Consider the following 21,100-nt stretch of genomic DNA (forward strand, 5'->3'; position numbering starts at 1 on the left):
GTCAGTCCAAGCCCAAGATATTGTCCAGAGCTTGCTGCATTTGGATATGGACTGCTTCAGTATCTGAGGCATTGCAAATGGTGAACATTATGCAATCATCAGCAAACATCCCCACTTCTGATCTTATGATGGAAAGAAGGTCACTGATGAAGCAGCCGAAGATGGTTGGGCCTAGGACACGATCCTGAGGAACTGCTGCAGTGATGTCCTGAAATGATCTGAGTGATCTCCAACCATCATAACCATCTTCCTTTGTGGTAGGTATGACTCCAGCCTGAAGAGTTTTCCAGGATTCTCATTGACTCCAGTTTTTGCTAGAGCTCCTTGATGTCACACTCAATCAAATGCTGCCTCGATGTCAGGACAGTCACCCTCAACCCACCTCAGGAGTTCAGCTCTTTCGTCCATGTTTGAACTAAAGCTGTAATGAGATTACGAAGTTTTATGAAGTAGGAAACATTTTATATATTAATCTATTTCGTAGAGTAGCAAATGAGAATGCATTTTAGACTGAAAGCACTTTCTCCCAAAGAGTACCATTCTCATTATGATTACAATGAAAAAACCTTTTTCAATTAAAGGTATTGAAGAACTAGATTTTCTCAGGCAGATAACTAGCCTAGGTTCTTTCCACCGCCCCTTGAAAATGGCAAATGAATAAAATCAAATAGCTAGTTAACTTAAAGAATTCTTTACTGAACCAGGATTTAATTCCATGCTTCTCACACGTGGCAATTATATTACAAGACAAAAATGGCACACTTCAGGAAACTTGCATACAAAACTCATCAGCTAGACTAAATATGGATGTCAACACATTTCAATATGGAATTTGGAGTTTCCTCCCATAACTACTTTCTCTCCTTAAGAGGTTGGAACAAAAATAACCCTACAGGCAAACAATCTTTATAAAAACTTTAATGTGCCCACTTTAAAAAAACTCAGTGGCTTAAATCTTGGCTTCTCTCGAGCAACATCAAGATTAGACACCTTGCCAAGTCTTCATGCCGAAATAATTATATCACGTTAAGAATGCAATTCACCATTGTTCTTTCGAAATGATTCATGGTGACAAGATGTCAGACAACCAATCTAATAGCATAAACACTGCATACAGTTGAGAGAGGTGGAGTGGTAGAACTCAGTATTAATACATATGTGAGAGCCGACTCAATGTCTGCAGATGACATCAAGGGACAATACATGAATGAGAAAGAAGCATGGATCTGGGGTGATTCCAAATAAACTGTGCAGATAGTGAAGAGATGTGCTGCTGAGGGCCATGGGGGGGGGGGGGGGGGGGGGGGGAAATTTCTCCCATTTACAATGTACAAACATGTTTTAAATTGCAAATTTAAGGTGTTGCACGTGCAATTCTTAAAAAGGATTTTTCTCAAAAACGCGACATCTGATTAATGCAATTGAAAGACCTCAAAGAAGACTGCAAAGGACAAAAAAAAGACTTCAAAGGCAGTTTATAGTGGTCAAGTCAAAATTACCCTACTTCCTACAATTTTTAAAACATCTACATGAAGGAGACATGCATTTTTGTTTAATAGTTAAAAATAGCAGTAACTTGATTTCTGCTCAATTAGTTCCAAAAGTGGATATAACTCTAGTACCGAAATTAATGATGTTTTAGGAAATAAATAAGTAATGTAGAATTGTATTCAGCAGTTCAAACTCAGATTTCCGGCATAAGACAAAAAAGACTTGGCGTTGGAGTTTGCACTTTCTCCCGTGTCTGTGTAGGTTTCCTCCGGATGCTCTGGTTTCCTCCCACAGTCCAAAAATGTGCAGGTTAGGTGGATTGGCCATGCCAAGGTTAGGTCGGGTTACTGGGGAGGGTGGAGGTGTGGGCTTGGGTCGGGTGCCCTTTCTAAGGGCTGGTGCAAACTCAGAGGATGAATGGCCTCCTTCTGCACTGTAAAGTCTATGATTCTATGATATAGAAGAGCTGTTTAACACTTGGTTCTAAATATTACACATCTGCATTCATTTTTGCAATGTGTTAGAAAAGTGACCAAATTCTTTTTAACATCTCTGATCAGAAAGCATCAAAAATGTGAATCAAAGCAATACCAAACATTCTAAACATTAAAGAAAAAGGAAAATGATGAATATAAATAACAAAATTGATGTGCAAATATATCTATAATCTAATCCCGGATCTTGAAAAGGTTTGTAGCAAGCTTCAGGTGCCTGAAGTATGAATTTCAGTTTTTATACCTTCTACCGGTCTTACAAACGATTTCTAAGCTAGAAAACATACAAAGGCTAATAAAACCTTTCCTGCAAGCCGAAGAGGGCTCAACTGCACACCCACCAAGGGTTTTTGAAATTATCATTACAAGAGTGCCCGACTTCCAATGTGTATTCCTCTATTATCAGCAGTTTAGTCAAACTATTAACACACCTCATTTCTGTACGGGATTCCATGAAAATGTGCATCATGACAAATCTAGTCAAAAAAGAATTTAAAAACCACCTGCCTTCGGAATTCCACAAATACCAGAAAGGATTTTTTTTTTTTAAATGCAGCAATGCTGTAAGTTGCAGAACAGAGTTGAAATGACTTCAACACATGCATCCACACCCTTTTTTGCTATTTAAATCTGTCACAGTTCTATGTAGGGCAATTTGACTGAACTCTTGAGAACACAATTTTCCAGTTAAAACATGTTTGAAGAACTCACTGCACAATCTGCTTTTTATTAATAAATAGCATAGCTTTCAAAGTCAAGATGAAATGTTGGCATTCATGATTGCAATTTGACATATAGGAATAAACAATTTCTGAATTTCAAAATTAAATAAAACCATCTGCTGGAAAAAAGGATCCATGGAATATGAGAAAATATGTCGCTTGGATCACAGGAATTAAATGGCATCAGCATTACGAAGAAGGCCTGCACGCATTTGCAAAAGGTTTAGGTTTGCCATATTATTTACTTGGAAATGTAGCAACAGACTTCAAATGGACACAAAAACACTGGTGAATTTCTTTTAAGCAAACTTCACACCCACATTGTTTTTCCTTTTGATGAGTAGTGGGGGACGTGGTGGAAGGATTTCAGAGCTGATCAAGAGCTAGTTGAGCTGTGTTATATGCTACTTCCATAGCCAGCAAGCCCTGGCGTTGGACTTAAACCCAAAGTTTCTGGTCCTGAAGTAGATGCATTACCACTGTACCACAAACCCTCCTACATGGCAAGTTAAATTTAAATACAGATCTGTGATGTGATGCATTTAAGTAGGAACAATGAGAAGCAATATAAACTAAAGAGTACAACTGTAAAAGGGCTCAAAGGAACAGAAAGAACTTGGAGGGTACATATACAAATCTTTAATGATGGCAGTACAAATTACATCGAGACTAGAAAAGCTGGGGTTGCTCTCCTTTGAGTAGACAGCAAAGGAAGAACTTAATGGAAGTGTTCAGAATTGTCATGAAAGAGTTTTGATAGAGCAAATAAGAAGAAACTGTAGAAAGGTCACAGCCAGAGAACACAGATTACAATAATAAACAGAAAAACTAGAGGGATTTTTTGTGACACAGCAAGTTGCGATGGAATTCACTGTCTCCTTGAGAAAGCTGGTAGTATGAAAGAATATTCATCAATAAAAGGATTAAAGAAATTTCAAAATTGTTGACCTTGCTAGACAGCACTCATCCCTGTGGCAAGGGAGAATCACTGTCTTAAAGTAAGCTTCCTAGGATCAAAGCCATCTGTGTAATAGTGCTTTTGCTATGCAAATGCCTCCTGGGGCAACATGAAATCTGTTGACTGATTATTTATTTTTAAACTTTAAAAATATTTTTTTTTTATTCTCCTCCTTTTTCACATCTCCCAAATTTACCCAACAATAAACAATAATCAGTAACGAATGTAATATCAATAACAACGATCCTATCCTCCCACCAAACCCCAGACATTGGCCCATATGTTAACATAAACAAATGACAAAACAGAATCAGGAATCACCCATATTAACACATACAGTCCCCCTTCCCCCAACCCTCCCAGCCCCCAACCCCCCTAATGTTCGATGTGATCCAATTCTCGAAAGTGCATAATGAATAACGGCCATGAATTGTAGAACCCATCCATCCTTCCCCTCAGTTCAAATTTGACCTTTTCAAGCGTTAAGAATTCCAGAAGGTCCCCCCACCACACCAGGGCAAGGGTGTAGAGGTTGATCTCCACCCCATCAGGATCTGCCTTCGGGCAATCAATGAGGCGAATACTACAACATCTGCCCCCGCGCCCGTTTCCAACCCCGGCTGGTCCGACACCCCGAATATGGCCTCCCGAGGGCCCGGGTCCAGTTTCACATGCAGCACTTTAGACATTACCCTAAAAACCTCCTTGCAGTAATCCTCCAGTTTTGGACAGGACCAAAACATATGAATGTGGTATGTGGTTTGCGTCCCCCCCCCCCCCCCCCCCCCCCCCCCCCACACACACACATCTTTTGCCCCCTCAAAGAGCCGGCTCATCCTCACCCTTGTAACGTGCGCTCTATACACCATCTTCAGCTGTATCAGCCCCAAACTCGCCCACGAGGTGGAGGCGTTCACCCTCATGAGGACCTCACACCAGAACTCCTCCTCCATACCCTCTCCCAACTCTTCCTCCCACTTTGCCATGATCCCTTCTAGCGCCGCCTTCTCCTCCTCCACAATAGCCCCATAAACCGCCGATACTACCCCCTTCTCCAGTCCCCCTATCGTCAGCACTTTCTCCAGCAATGTGGAAGCCAACTCTACTGGGAAGCTCTGTATCTACTTTCTGGCAAAGTCTCGAACCTGCATGTATCTAAATATTTCCCCATGCTCCAGCCCAAACTTCGCTCCCAGCTCCTTCAATCACGCAAAACGACCCCCAAGAAATAATCTTTTAGTGTGCTAATTCCTTTCTCCTCCCAATTCCGAAAATTTCCATCCCACTTCCCTGGCTCAAATCTATGGTGTGTTGACTGATTATTAATGTGTCTATCCATCTTGGGTTCCAACTGTTCTGTTATGTAAAATTATGACACCTGCATGGATCTTTGTAGTTTAAGGAATTTTATCAGTTTCCTTATCCGTATCAATGTTACAGCATTTACATAGGAAATTAGATTAAGCCAATGCACTATGCTTCTTGTGTCAGTAAACACCACAGCTTGCCTTTTTTCTGTATAAAGATCCCCACTCCAAAGCTTGGACAGACTGAGCTGAAGAAAAGCAGAAAGAATATTTTTCTCTGTTGTTAAAAGCGATGTCTCCTTGCAAGTAAAACCAACATGAATAAAGATTACCCATGTTTAAGTCCAAACTCTTGTTTGAGAGAATTTCTTTGCCAATAGAGGACCTTTGTTGTCTAGATTTTTAGCTCAAGGCCCATTCTTCCATATGTCTCCATGAATACATCGACAATAGTTTGGAACTCAGTCTCCGAGTGAGCGCATACGCAAGTGTCAGCCATTCCGCAACTACAGAGACATATCTCTGCTTTCCATCACAGAGAAGGTGACTCCAAGAGTCCTTCTCAATTGTCTTCTCACAGTCAAAGAGCTCCGACCAATTTGACAATGTATTCTGTCCATCAAGAGTCACAGTGATCATCACAAAAAGAAAGCCCAAGAAAAATGCAGAAAGCAGAAGCAACCTCAATTCTTGGCCTTATTTGACTTCACAAAGGCCTTCAATTCCATCAACCAGGAGGAACTAGAGCAGGGGTGGGCAAACTACGGCCCGCGGGCCGCATGCGGCCCGCCAAAGGTCTTTATGCGGCCCACCAAGATCAAGTCATTAAAAAAAAACATTTTTTTTAAATTTAAAAAAAAAAAATTTTTTTTTATATAAGGTTAATGTGGGGGGCTGTTGGGTTTCTGGTATAGGGTGGGTACGTTGACTTGAGTAGGGTGATCATTGCTCGGCACAACATCGAGGGCCGAAGGGCCTGTTCTGTGCTGTACTGTTCTATATGAGGCGCCCAGAATCATAACCGGGTGAAGCGCCATTTTTGAAAAGTAGAGAAAAAGAGGGCAAAAGGCAGGATGCCGCCGGGGGAAGCGCTGAGGTATATGCCGCACGCTAATTGGTTACAACCGGGACTATCAATTAATATACTATGCGGCCCTTTAAAATTGTGAATTTCTGAATGTGGCCCTTGCACGGAAAAGTTTGCCCACCCCTGGACTAGAGTGTCCTCAAATTGCTGCGACAGAAATTGCCCCAGCTGCTGCACAATTACATAACAATCTAAATCCCTTCTTAATGCTTCATGCAGCACGGTAGCATTGTGGGTAGCACAATCGCTTCAAAGCTCCAGGGTCCCAGGTTCGATTCCGGCTTGGATCACTGTCTGTGCGGTGTCTGCACATCCTCCCCGTGTGTGCGTGGGTTTCCTCCGGGTGCTCCGGTTTCCTCCCACAGTCACAAAGATGTGCGGTTAGGTGGATTGGCCATGATAAATTGCCCTTAGTGTCCAAAATTGCCGTTAGTGTTGGATGGGGTTACTGGGTTATGGGGAAAGGGTGGAGGTGTTGACCTTGGGTAGGGTGCTCTTTCCTAGAGCCGGTGCAGACTCAATGGGCCGAATGGCCTCCTTCTGCACTGTAAATTCTGTGATATAACTCTGAATTAAACCTACCTCGCCCACACTCTCAGGCAGTGCATTCCAGGCCTTAACCACTCACTCGTGAAAACGTTCTTATGTTGTTTTTGCCAGTAACTTTAAAATCAGTGCCCTCCCATCCTTAATCCTTTCATAAATGGGAATAGTTTCTCCCTATCTAATCTGTCCAGGCCCCTCATGATTTTATACAAGTTCACATAACCTTCTTGCTCATGTACTCTATAACCCTATTAATAAATCCCATAGGACTTACACTTTTAGCAACTCTTTCAACCTGTCCCAGCATGTGGTGTGTGACATGTGAACAGAGAGCAAAGGTTCAGAACAAGACTGGGGAACTTTAGAGTTACTAGAGAAGATGATTAAAGCACCCCATTAAGATATTAAACTTATAACAGGATAAATTGTGAATAAAACTTTAAAAGAAAGTAAACTTGGAACAGATATTAACACCGAAGTGGCACTAAAAAATAATTAAGGGTCAGTGCAGACTAGATGGGCTAAATGGCCTTTTCCTGCACTGTAGGATTTCTATGGTTCAGAATATTTACCTCCTGGAGCAAAGGCACTGGGTTTTAGAAAATACTTTCTGGGCTAATAGGAGAGTCACAGGATTTGAAGGATAGGTTTAGAAGAGAACAAAAAAGTCTTACATTTCTAGAATGTCTTTCACAACCTCAAGACTTCCAAAAGCTTTTTTTTTAAAACAGACAATGAAGTAATTTTGAAATGTAGCTTAAAACCTGTATGCAAGGTTAAATGTTCTTTAAATGTCTCATATGGATATTAACAAAAAGAGGCACAAATAAAGCTGAACTCAGTGTAAAAAAAAGGAACCAAAATGTTGAATTCAAGGTACATCATCTTCTTTTCACAATGAAACTAAAGTTTCATGCTATCCGAGTATTATTGATATATAACATGCACAACATATTGGCCTGATATTTTCTGATGTAACCCAGAATTAGACCTGAAAATGCCCCACTCCAGCATCCATTCTGCTGCTACTGTCAAATTGAATGCAAATTTCCTGCTGATCTCATTATAGAATATGCCGAAAGTAGTTTCAATTTAACCAACAATTTGCATAATTGTTACAATATATTTAAGACCAGACAGTATATTTACGATCAATCAGGAAAACATTTCAGTTTTTAAGGCTACTTAAACGATATAGCACACATCCCAAGAGATGATACAAATAAAGCTCAAAACATATTGGAGAAACACCTAAAAAATGATCTTTTCCTGCTACTCCTGAAAATATTATTAAGACGTAAAGAAAATGAGCAAGCATAAAGGGTCTGCAATTAGTTCCAAGGGTGAAATATGTGGTCGGATGGTGGAATCAATAAACAATTGTTAATGATCAGGTGATTTGATCATACTGTGGTTCAGCACGTAGCTCATTCACACCCAAAATTCCACAAATTTCAAGGCACATATTTGATTTGCACCTAGATTACACACATCTCTGGACAAAAAAGTTGATGGAAATTCAAGGTTATACAATCACAAAACTGCAACTTTTAAAGTGGCTTACACCGAGGTCATTAAATGTATTGCGAAGAATAGGAAACAAGCTGATTGAGTCAAAAACTAATCAATTGCAATTAAGCACCCCAACTATTATTTTTCTAGACTTGATTTCACACCTGTTTTGAATCTGCATAACTGCAGAAAATTTGCATGTCGGGCTCGAGCCTGGAGAGCAACTGAGTATTATAATGAACTAAGTGAATAGCTCATTCGGAGAGCCAGTGCCGACAGGATGGGCCAAATGGCCTCCTCTGCGCTATAATAGTTGTAATTCTGAACAACTTTTATTTAATGTAACAACTGTCTTCCTGATGTGTTTCATATGAGCCATATAAAACAAAATATGACACTGAGCTGCATGCAGAAATATTAGACAGGCCTCTTAAATACACTCAGGGATGGGCAATAAATGCTGGCCCAGCCAGCGACGACCACATCCCATGAATTAATAAAAACAGTGATAAAAAGTTTGGTTAAAGAGATAACGAGCATCTTGGCGGAATGTTAAATAAAAGATGTTGATGTATATGGTAACTACATGCACAACATATTTGTACCAGAGCTTCCTCAATCTTTTACCATGAGTATTTGTCTTGCATCACAATTATGCTTATCTCAAAACTGAAATATACAGGAAATTCCACCATGACATGGTTTTGATATTGAAATTCTGTCTTAAGCAGTGAAGGAGCACATTTCTTTTCGCAGGAGAATTGCGACAATGGCCAAGCCATAGTGCAGTCAAACAAATTAACAAACACAAACAAAAATGTACGACGTGTATAATTCAGAAATACAATAAAAGAATAATTGGGTCTTTTAGCCCCGTTTACACTATGTTTGATTCACCCCCACTCTCCACCTTTTGGAGCCAAATGAAAAAGAAAATTGAGTACTTTGTAAAATGCTATGTAAAAAATGTTTTAATCTTATTTTTCTTCCACCTCCCCACCCCCTCATTTCATAGGACCACCTATAACTTGTTCTTATGTTTCGCCCACAGAATGCCGACCTATGTTCTGCTATTAACACATTCTGCTATCTCATATTTTTGCCATCTTCTTTAGTCTTTCATACTACCATTAACACTTTCTTCACATTATGTCCACGACATCTGTCAAATTTTTCCCAAGCTCCCAGCTATCCCTGACCTTCTATTTTCTCCACCTGCTCCAATCCGTCTTCAACAGTATAAAATCTATCACTATTCTACTCTCCTAAGCTCTGAAGAAGAGTCATATGGATTTGAAACCCTCTGTTTCTCTCTCTGCAGATTCTGCCAGATCAGCTGCGGTTTTACAGCATTTTCTGTTTTATTATGTAAAAAGGGCTATCTATTCACTGGCATGTGTTAAGCTATACCTGACACCAGTTTCGCATCATAATCACACCACACCAAAAACAAATGAACCATTAAACATGCCATAACATGGCATGAAATTTTGAAGATAGCAATACAAAGTTGCAGGCAGCAAAGCTCTTTCAGATCATACTTACAACTAATTTTCCAAACAATTATATTGCTACATTTTCATTAATCTTACATTATTCAAATCACACTAATACCAGTCAGGAGTAGTTGGTTCAAAAAGAAAACTAATCTCTACAAAATACCATGAAGCACACTAGTATTATTGTAAATATAAACCCTATTATGTTAATGCTCTCCTCATTAATTATAATTATTGATAACCAAATCAAGTTTGCTGGCCATGCTCCTGAGGCATAACAGTTTCTGGTACCACATCATTTTTTAAACATCTGCAATTGCAATTAAATAAATTCCCTCCAGTAATTTGGAGCTACAAGTGAGCTACAACACCTAATCGAAGCAAGATGAGAGTTGATTTATTTTAAGTACTTACACCAAAAGTATCTCTGCGAATTCCTTTATGGTTTCTCAACCAAGATCGGCTCAGCTCATTCAACTCCAGGATTGGCTGCACTTTCAATCTTACGGTGTCTCCAGATTGACGGATCATTTCAACTATTTCATCTCGTGATTTGTTTTCAACATTCTTACTGTTAATTTCCACTAGTCTGTCACCAGGCATGAGGCCCAATGCAAGATCTTTGGTGCCAGCACCAGGTTCTGCAAAGTGAACCATTCTGCGGTAAACTTGCCCATCAGGTCCTCTGTCCAGCATGGTAGTTCTCCGCAAAGAGAATCCAAAGTCTCCTGTATTTCTTCTCTGCAAAACAAGATCTCTGGGTTCGGTAGGTAAAGGTGGTACCATAGGAGGAAGCCGTAGATCAGCAACAAAACTTTTATCTACAATTTCCGGAATCGGAGTATTAGAACTTGCCAGGAACACTGAATCGGATATATTTTTGGGAATTTCCTCCAGATACTTAAGTAGCAAGCCTTCATTTCTCATTTCTACTTGTGGTGAAGGAGTTGCAGAGTTTTCTGATGGAGATGACACTTCGGACGTCTCTTCTCGGCTCTTTTGTGAAAAAGAGAACCTCTTTACTAGTTGGACTGAATTTTGTTTAGCAAGAGAGCCAAACAAAGCTGCTCTCTGGAGTACAGATCCCTTCAAACTACTATCATCTATTTTGAGGTCATCGCTGGAACTGGCAGTACTCAACTGCTCGGAATCAAAAATCATGCTTCCTCGGTTACTAACAGTGTCTGAATCAATATCGGTAAGATTAAGATCTGAACTACTAGCTACTTTAATTGGGATTGGAGCAGAAATTTCCAGTTTAGTCTTTGATTCCCGCTTCGACGATCGATTCAAATTAAAGAGTCCTCGACGAAGACCAACTTCCTCAAGACTTTTCAATTCCGCGACAGACATTTTCTCCCGTTTTTCCTTCTTTTCTTTCTTTTCCTTTTTATCTTTGTCTTTTTTGATTAAGTTAAACATTTTCAATGTTTTCTTTTGTGTGAAAATTATTAACGAGTGAAAAAGTTATTAATAAAGATAGAATCTTTCAATGGTCCAGCTGCAATCAGGGACAAATCACTTTTCTTCTTAAACAGGTATGGCCAACTGTAATCGTGCGTGTCTGAAATTAAATCAAAATGATAGTTACAAGAGAAATATATATAACTCAACTATTCAGTACTCAATTTCAATATTCATTTTTCTAAAATTACTACTTCAAGAAATAAATATTTTATTGTACACATCACCGCAATTACAAATAGCAAAATAATATAGATGACAAATATGAACATGTATCCAAATGCATAACTATCTTTTAATTGCTCAGTTGCTATGCTTGTTAGTCAGTACAGAAGTAAGTCACATAGGCCAGAAAGATCCTAGATTCGATGCCTGATCTGTAAAGAGGCAGATGACTGACGGAACTGCCACAATTGGTTTGCGCTCTTTAGCTATTGGGAAGTGGAAATATGCTCCAGCTAAGTTTCCCTCAATCATCATCCTCAGTAATTCCTGATGGAAAAAACTATGTGGGTACCAAGTGAGCAGTAGCTGGGTTTCAGCTGTGATAGTTCTTCACAGTTGAATTTACCATCTGTGTTCAAAAATGAATAACGGTCATGGGTGAGGTACCAACAGGTAGTGGCATGTGTAAATCCAATAAGGCAAATTTGAAAAATTTTGGTCACATGTACCTCGAATTCCAAAATGCATTTGACAAAATTCCACATGACAGACTAATATTTAAACAAATAAGCTGTGGGGATTTAGTATGGATAAGAAACTGACTGAAGGATAAAAAATTGAATGTGTAAATGGAGAAGAGGTGGAAGGAAAAGAAGAGCTGAGGGGGTGCCTCAGAGCTCAATGCAGGAACAACTACAGTTGCTAATTTACATGTGATCTGGATTCAAAAGCTCATGTAAAGATGCCAAATTGCACAATACCAAAGCAAAAAAGACTGCAGAATCAATGGAGAAAGCACTGACAATATAGAGTGTTGGACAGTACATTCAAATGAACAGAATAATAGCATTTGAAATTTGATGCAAACAAGTGCAGCAAGTGAGGAAGAAAAGTAACAAGAAATCATCAAGGATGGCATTAAAAATAGCAAAGATTGAACCCAAGAAACATTTGAGAATCTTAATAACCAACCAATAAGCCAAATGTATCCAAATGATGTGGAGCAATGACAGATCCACACGACATTAGCGAAAAACAAGTCAAAGGAGGCAATAATCTTCTTTATATTGCACCATTCAGACCATATCCTACATATTGCATCCTTTTTGGTTGCCAAGAAATTTGACTGATTCCAATCTTGTGTTGGGTGGTGGAAAGTCAGGTTATCAGCCAAGAAAGGTAGTGTTGAGGGTTGATCTAATAGTGGTATACAAGAAGGCTAAAAAAGGTAAAAAAGTTAATCTTAATTATAATTAAACTAAACAGCAGAATTAGTTAACATAGACTCAAATTAATAAAAATGTAAATTTAAGACCGATGACAGGAAAACTTTCTTCATGTAAGAGTGATGCACAAACCTCAGGTAGAATAATGATGGCAAATCTTGAAATTATTTAAGAAACAACGAGATACAGGGTATATTAGGACCTCTCTGAATGGATGAACTAAAATAGGCAAATGGCCTTCCCATCCACATTTTCTAGAAAATTTCAGAAAACAATGGAAAAAGCAAAATGAGGAAAAAGGGAATGCAATGATAATTTTGAAAATAAATTAGGATAATTATTTTAACTTGCATGTGACAGTTTTAATTATTTAAAGCAATGAGTGCTGATGGCAATATAGATCAGAAAAAGATTCAGAAATAAATAGCAGTTCAGACACATCATTAAATGCAAATACAATAGAGCAGGGGTGGGCAAACTACGGCCCGCAGGCCGCAAAGGTCTTTATGCGGCCCACCAAGATCAAGTCATTAAAAAAAAACATTTTTTTTAAATTTAAAAAAAAAAATTTTTTTTTATATAAGGTTAATGTGGGGGGCTGTTGGGTTACTGGTATAGGGTGGATACGTTGACTTGAGTAGGGTGATCATTGCTCGGCACAACATCGAGGGCCGAAGGGCCTGTTCTGTGCTGTACTGATCTATGTTCTATATGAGGCGCCCAGAATCATAACCGAGTGAAGCGCCATTTTTGAAAAGTAGAGATAAAGAGGGCTAAAGGCAGGATGCCGCCGGGGGAAGCGCTGAGGTATATGCCGCACGCTAATTGGTTACAACCGGGACTATTAATACTATGCGGCCCTTTAAAATTGTGAATTTCTGAATGTGGCCCTTGCACGGAAAAGTTTGCCCACCCCTGCAATAGAGCAACCACGTATTGTATTACATCCTTCACTTTTCAAGGCTCTTGAGCTAGTATCCTAATTACATGAATGCAGTAAAATGGAGAGAACAAAAAGATCAATTAAAAGTTTTATATGGTTTGTTTTCCCTTAAATGAAGGATGCCTGATGGCCACATTTAATACTTGCACTCTCCCATTCTGATGCACAATAATCCAAATAATGATCCTTCCTCCGCCAAAATGACAGTGCAATTTTAATCATTACTTGGTCTACTAATTATCTGGTCAACTTTGAGGAACAATAATTCAAAACGTTCATAACAGATTTTTAAAACTGAATCAAACTTCTGCAACTGTGACAGGTTATAATTAGAGCCACTTCCATGTTTCACAATAATACAAACTTCTCTAATGTCAGATTATATTTGTACAGCACAATTGGAAGCAGATAGTCATAAAATCACTGACCTGTGAGGTATAGAACTAGCCGGAAGGCTTATAATAGTTCAAGATCAATGGCAGTTTTACTCACGGGGGGAATATTTATTCCTGATTATTTCACAGTAAAATTGTACACACAATTATTAAAGAAAATATTGACAACTTCAAAACAAATCACAAAGAGAATTTGTCCCTCAGGACCATATTCTGGTCAGCTCCCCATAATCTTCAACTCCTCTGTAGATCAAAATTCTGACTCAGCCTTGAATACACTGATTGAACCAGCCTGCCCTCTCTGGATGGAGAATTCCAAAGATTAACAACACTCAAGAGTTGAAATTCCTCAACTTCTCCATCTTAAAATGGGAGACTCCGTATTTTGAATCTGTGCATCTTACCTTTAGAATCCCCCATGAGGGGAAACATCCCCTCAGTCAAGTCCCTTCAGAACATTATATGTTTCAATAAGATCATCTCTCATTCTTTATATCACATATTTATACAACTGAAACTTGCAGTTTTGTGTTGACAGTTTTGAGTTGATGCAACAAAGCTGCAACCAAGCTGGCATCAACATGGTTTGCACACAAGTTTCAGTTTTACATTAAATGCACAACTTTTTCTTCCTTTAAACATCTCGATAAAAATTGGGCGGCATGGACAAGTTGGGCCGAAGGGCCTGTTTCCATGCTGTAAACTTCTATGACTCAACGGTGCTATCTATGCCAGCAGAAATCTTAGAACCGTAGAATTCCTGCAGTACAGAAGCCAACCATTCGGCCCATCAAATCTGTACCGATCCTCCGAAAGAGCACCCCACCCACTCCCCGACCCTATCCCCACAACCTCATAACCCACACATCTTTGGACACAAAGGGGCAACTTAGCATGGCCAATCCATCTTACCTGCAGCTTTCTGGACTGTGGGAGGAAACTGGAGCAGTCAGAGGAAACCCACGCAGACATGGGGAGAAAGTGCAAACTCCACAAAGGCAGTCACCCAAGGCCAGAATTGAACCCAGGTTCCTAGCTCTGTGAGGCAGCAGTGCTAACCACTGTGCCATCCCAAAAGTTTTAGGATCCATAGAATCCCTACAGTGCAGAAGGAGGCTTTTCAGCTCATCAAGTCTGCACCAACCCTCTGAAAGAGCATACTTGCTAGGCCCACTCCCCCACCTATGCCCATAATCCGACCTAACCTGCACATCTTTCTTAGTAACAGGCCAATAATCTTGCATCAGAAGCAATTACAATTTTCTCATCTGCAACCCAAACACCCACCAACAAATAATACATGCAGCAGAACATCAGTTAAGTTCACCATTATGATTTTTCTGTCCACATAACGTATGCATAGCTTACTTTACAAACCAACAATCATGGCCTCTACACTCCCAACATCAGATTAAGTCAATGGCCAAAACAGCAAAATAATAAATGTGCCCAAATTCTGAAAAGCTAAATGCACAGGCTTCCAACATAAAACTCATAATTGCAACACTATAAAATGATTATATTTTGGAACTGTAGCTTTAGGTTTAGGATAAATGAAGGGGGTCATGTGACCAATTCATCATATTCCTGGCAGTAAGCCTGGCTGGTTTTCTTGTTAGAGATCATTTCTTGTTAGAGATCAAAGATCGTTTAACTGAAAAAAGATGCAATGTATTTATATCTGGGGGTAACAGCAATCATCTCTAGTTTAAAATAAGTAAACTACAAGTCTCCCAAAGTCTCAGAGAGTTGTTATAGGTGTCAGGTTGTAAACGATTGTGTTGTAAACCATCTATTTACTTTTAAAAGATGAAAGAGAACTGGGTCAATGATAGCTAATCAGCAGTTCTACTTGGACACAAAGTTAATGTGTTTCATGTTGCCATGAGGAAGAGGGTCAAGGGAGACCCTCTCATGCGCATGCGCGGTTGCCGTCCTCCCCGCGGGCACCCCGCAAGAAATGTCGGATAGATCTTGCAGGGCGGCGGAGGAAAGGAGGTCCTCCTTCAGAGAGGCCGGCCCGCCGATCAGTGGGCACCGATCGCGGGCCAGACCCCTTTTGGGCCCCCCCTATGCTGGACCCCTCTCCCCCCCCCCCCCCCACCACAGGCCGTTCCCCCCCCCCACCCACCCAGCGTTCCCGCGCTGTTCCCGCCGACAGCGACCAGGTGTGGACGGCTCCGGTGGGAATGAAAATTAAATGAAAATCTCTTATTGTCACGAGTAGGCTTCAATGAAGTTACTGTGAAAAGCCCCTAGTCACCACATTCCGGCGCCTGTTCGGGGAGGCTGTTACGGGAATCGAACCGTGCTGCTGGCCTGCCTTGGTCTGTTTTCAAAGCCAGCGATTTAGTCCAGTGTGCTGAACAGCCCCGATACGTCGTATTAGGCAGGCCGCTCGGCCCATCCGGGCCGGGGAATCGCCACTCGCCCGTTACAAATGGTGAGCGGCGATTCTCTCCGAGCGGCCAGCCACAAATCTCGCCGCACCGGTTTTGGGGGGGGGGGGGGGGTGGGAGATTCGCGTGCGGGTGCCGGGGCGGTGTGGCGGGACTCGCCCGGCGTCCCAGCGATTCTCCCAACCGGCATGGGGGGGGGGGGGAATTGCGCCCTATATTTCTATGAAGCAGGCTCTGGGAACCTACTGGAAGCCAGGAGCAACTGTAGGCTGTTTGCTCTAATGACTAATTCCGTGGAGTGTGTGGCGTGTAATAAGTGTAAAAGGGAAATGTTCCTCTCCCGAGTGGAAAGTACAAGTTATCTACAAGAAAGAAAATAGCATTTGGTCAACAGTGCCATTCGTCATTGGTAACAGGAAGTATTTTTAAATATGAAATCTTGAAGTGTCATTCTTTCAGCTACTAACTGGAAGTTTGAATCTTTTTTTTTTTTAAATGTTATCTGACTCTACAAAGATTGTAACAAAGTTTGATTCAACACAACAGAAATCAATATACATCACTGAGCTGTTCATAATACAATTCACTGAATTTCAATGTTCCAAAGATAGCAAAGAGCTGACTACCTTGCTCCCTCTTTTCTAATATCTCAGGAGCTAACCTGTGTACGACAAGTTCCTCCAAAGAACAAAAACCACCCTGTCCAATTGATGCATTTTGGTCAGGAGCTGGGTGATGAATCTTGACAGGACACTGAAGATAATTTGCTGTTCTTCAATTATTGCCATGGGATACTTCATAACCACTTGAGATATACAGATCTTGAATTTAAATGGTTTCACCCAAAGGACAGTAACCAATGCAATGCAGCACTCCCTCCCTACTGAGCTGAAGTGTGAGTATATATTACACACTTAAAACACTGGAGTGGGCTATCAGCCCCACCCATCAATTCCTAACAGAAGGTGAGGATATACTAATTGAACTAAGCTGTCATTTATTTTTTAATCTGAATGCTAGAGCTCTTAAGAGCAACAAGCATCTTTCTGTGTTTACACCACTGGTCTATTCCCATCTCATTTCAATGACTAGTTTATGTCACTTAATGAAAGAGACTTACTGTAATGAGTTTTTAAAAAGTTGAAATTCCAGAATACAAACAAGTTGAACATTAATGAGGAATATATTTGCATGCACATCTACTCAATATTAATAAAAATTTCAAACCCAAACTGTTGAAACTTGAACAGAATTATCCAAGGATGTATGTTAACAGTTCTGTTTATTTTTTTAAAAAGTGATTTGTAAAAAACAAATATTTAATTTGCTCCCTCACAGTAGACCTTCTCAAAATATGTGCATATGTAAAAATTATAACTTGTGTCCACAGATTGGTCTCGACTTAATTCCAGAGATTAGCTTTTCTCATTGAGGACCCAAAGTTTCTTTAAGTTATTATCCTTAAGATCAGAGCCAGGTTTGTATTTTTATTTAAAATGTAACCATTTTCCAAATGCTCTGTATGTGTTCTGGAATAATGCCATTTGCCTGCGTTGCCAAATTACAACGATTGGAACAACAAACATGTAAAAATGATTTAAATTGTTTCTGAAAAGTAGCAAATAACTGCACTTTCTCAGTAAACAAGCTATACAGCCAAATTCAACATTCTTAATGCATATTTGGATATTTGAAAGATTAATCATTTAAAAATTATATTATGTTATCTATCATTTAAAAATGTGAGAGCTTCTGTGACTGTCACAACATTCTCCAAATTGCTGGTCAGGCAGCTCTTTTTTAATTTGTTTTTTTCACTTTGATGCTCCCAGACATCACACACAAGTATGAAAATGAAATGAAAATGAAAATCGCTTATTGTCACGAGTAGGCTTCAATGAAGTTACTGTGAAAAGCCCCTAGTCACCACATTCCGGCGCCTGTCTGGGGAGGCTGGTACGGGAATCGAACCGTGCTGCTGGCCTGCTTGGTCTGCTTTAAAAGCCAGCGATTTAGCCCAGTGAGCCATCCAGCCCCTTGTAGACAAGTCCAGTAGACTTGATTGTGTACTTCTGCCAATCCAAACAGGACTCAGCTACTTACAAAAAGTTTTCAAGTCAAAGGTAACTTATCTGTGAACTCCTTTTTCTCCATAACTAATATGTGGAACTCATGGATAAGTGAGTCACAGATATATCACACTACTTATAATGCAATATATTGGGAGCATAATGTGCTATGTTGGCACAACACATTTTCAAAAGGGGACCAAAATGTCTAAAAGTTTTGTCATTGCAGAACACTGCAATGTAACAATATTTCAAAAGGGAGCATCAATAATAAAACATAGAAAAACTTTGTTACAGACATGAACACCGACTCATATCTGTAGCTCAATAAAAAGTTACTTTGTGAACAGTGTTTATGTTCTGGTGCAAATCAGCAATAAAAGCAAGTTACATAACTAAACACAAATTTGACTGATGAAGACAGTAAAACATTGCTGCACCTCATTTAAATCAGTATCCAACTTAAGTTTTTCTATAACAAGTATCTTCAATATAAAAAATTCTGGATGAACATTTTATTTTGTCAGCAGATCATTAATTATGAAGAAAAATATGTTCTCACATTTATCACTAAAAAGAATGTCACACCTAAGTGTGTATTGAAGATTAAGTGGTGAAAACTAGAGATGTCCACTAGTGTTGCAATGGTTGTATAAATGAAAAAGGGGAATCCCAAAACTATTATACATTTAGTAATTATAACAGTTGGAAACAAAAGTTTGAAAGTGTGGGCAAGGAGTAGCAAATTAACTAGCCAATAAATATCAAATTATTTGTAATATGGATTTATGTTGCGACAAAGTGCAACCTTGTCTCAGTGCTTTGAGCATTGAACAGCAAAGTTCAAACTTAATCTATTTCTCAACCGAAATGGCATTTTGCAGTATTAACATTATGGGGTTGGTTTAGCACAGGGCTAAATAGCTGGCTTTTAAAGCAGACCAAGGCAGACCAGCAGCACGGGTTCAATTCCTGTACCAGCTTCCCCTAACAGGCACTGGAATGTGGCGACTCGGGGCTTTTCAAAGTAACTTCATTTGAAGCCTCTTGTGACAATAAGCAATTTTTATTTTTTTTCCCCCCATTTCATTTGTTACAAGTTAATGGACAAAAACTGTAAATTCTGTATGTAATATAAAAAGGAACTCAAAACAATAATTCTCAAATGTCTGACAAAAAAAAACACAACACATGTTTAAAGAAGGAAACTGAGGAAAATTGACATAACTGCCATTCATCTACAGTACAATGTCCTGGAGAAAGATAACTCAACACAATTTTAAATAAACTGAAGGAGTAATCCGCACGGTTGCCCATGCAAAGCGTACTCGCCAGTACAGGGCAATCTAACACCACTCCTTGGGTGGTGGCAAACCCAAGTTGTGTTCTTTGGTTAAAAACAAACGATGGACCTTATGGCTCGAAAACAAATCAATCACCAATACGTCAAATTCGCCACAGATGTTTGCAGATACTCAATTTTTAGTCTTGGCATTAAAAGGGGAAACGAGGCGACGTAATTTGCAATGTATGCAAACAATGCAGGGGTAAACAATGCAATGTGGACAGAAAATCGGTCGCATTTGTTGGCGACAGTCTTCCCTTGCAGTGCACTGTGCCTTTAAAGGTCGAGCTCGATTTGTACCTTTTACCTTGCGAAATTCCCATTCCCAGATAGAAAGGAAGGCTGGAGATGCAGTACTGAGCTTGGCCTACAATCGAAATCAGTGACACAATAGATGCATTCCACAAACAATAGGGAAAGATCTGCACACACCAAAAAAAAGCACGAGTTTTTTTTGTTTGTGCGTGTGTCAAATCGGTCGAAGCAGGGGCTTTAATTTCCCTGGTGGGTCGCAGCTTCATCGGTGTCTTTGCCCCCTCTCGCCACCCCTTTTTTCCCCCCGATTTTGCTGGATCCTCCATGAAACGCTTGGCATTCGCTTCCTGAAAACTCGAACCTCCCCTCCATCCACAAAAAGAACCCAACGTGGGGTGGGGAAGGAGGGGAGCAAACACATACACATCATTGAAAAATGTGTTAATAATGGCAGACACTCTTTGGAATGGAACCGACAGAGAGATAGGGTAGGAAAAAAATACTAGGAATAAAATAAGAGTCGGTGGACGGGGTGGGGGCCAGCTGAATTGAAAGCAACGAGCGAGACTCACCAAGGGGAACAGGAGCGTGCATTATTTGCGGGTCTCGCTGCTGGGCAGCCGTTGACAGCGCGAGCCTCTGTCCGGCCAGCGTCGCGCGACTCCGAGACGGTTAAAATGGCGCTGCGTGCGTGCGTGCGCGCGCTCGCTCGAAGCACCGCCGGCTTGGGCGAGGGAGGGAGCGCCCCGTCAACATACGCGCGAACGCGCGCGCAGCTGCCGGCTGAGGCCACGCGCCCCTCCTTGGACAGCGCATCGAGTCGATCCCCCGGCGCCCAGGCAGCTCGAGACTATGCGTCGCCCCGCCTCCCTCCCTCCACACAAAACCAAGGCGGAAGGGGGACGTTCGGCCCACCCTGAATCCATGCCAGTCCACTCCCTCTCTCTCTCTCTCTCTACCTGACCCAAATAATTAATTACCAAAGAGAAAATGCTGGAACATCTCAGCAGGTCTGGCAGCATCTGTAGGGAGAGAAAAGTTTTTGCTTTTATTGCAAAGAATGAATTAGCGCACAGACAGCAATGACCCCGCCTGGAGTGTTCATCCCATTTGGCCCATCGAGTGGACACCCACCCTCCAAAAGAGCATCCTGCCTAGGTCCACACCCTTGTCCCACCCCCATGACCCCACCCAACCTCTTTGAACGAGAACCCATCCCATCG

At 40.6% G+C, this 21,100-nt stretch overlaps 1 protein-coding gene across 14 annotated transcripts in view; it reads right to left on the bottom strand.

Moving 5' to 3' along the window:
• myo18ab (myosin XVIIIAb) overlaps positions 1 to 20,614 on the bottom strand; it is a 299,483-nt gene extending 278,869 nt beyond the window's left edge. For 12 of the 14 annotated variants that reach the window (XM_038814300.1, XM_038814298.1, XM_038814286.1 and 9 more), the window contains exons 1-2: positions 20,450 to 20,614; positions 10,031 to 11,180 (exon numbers count right to left, since the gene is read on the bottom strand). In XM_038814300.1, the coding sequence (XP_038670228.1) occupies positions 10,031 to 11,038 (1,008 nt within the window). In that variant the 5' untranslated portion in view covers positions 11,039 to 11,180; positions 20,450 to 20,614. Of the gene's footprint in view, positions 1 to 10,030; positions 11,181 to 12,217; positions 12,433 to 19,929; positions 20,274 to 20,449 lie in introns of those variants that run through there. The other 2 variants (XM_038814282.1, XM_038814281.1) reach the window with 2 other exon arrangements.
• Positions 20,615 to 21,100: the final 486 nt, after the last annotated feature.

The sequence above is a fragment of the Scyliorhinus canicula genome, chromosome 12 (assembly GCF_902713615.1).
Source record: "Scyliorhinus canicula chromosome 12, sScyCan1.1, whole genome shotgun sequence".
Taxonomy (NCBI): Eukaryota; Metazoa; Chordata; class Chondrichthyes; order Carcharhiniformes; family Scyliorhinidae; genus Scyliorhinus; species Scyliorhinus canicula.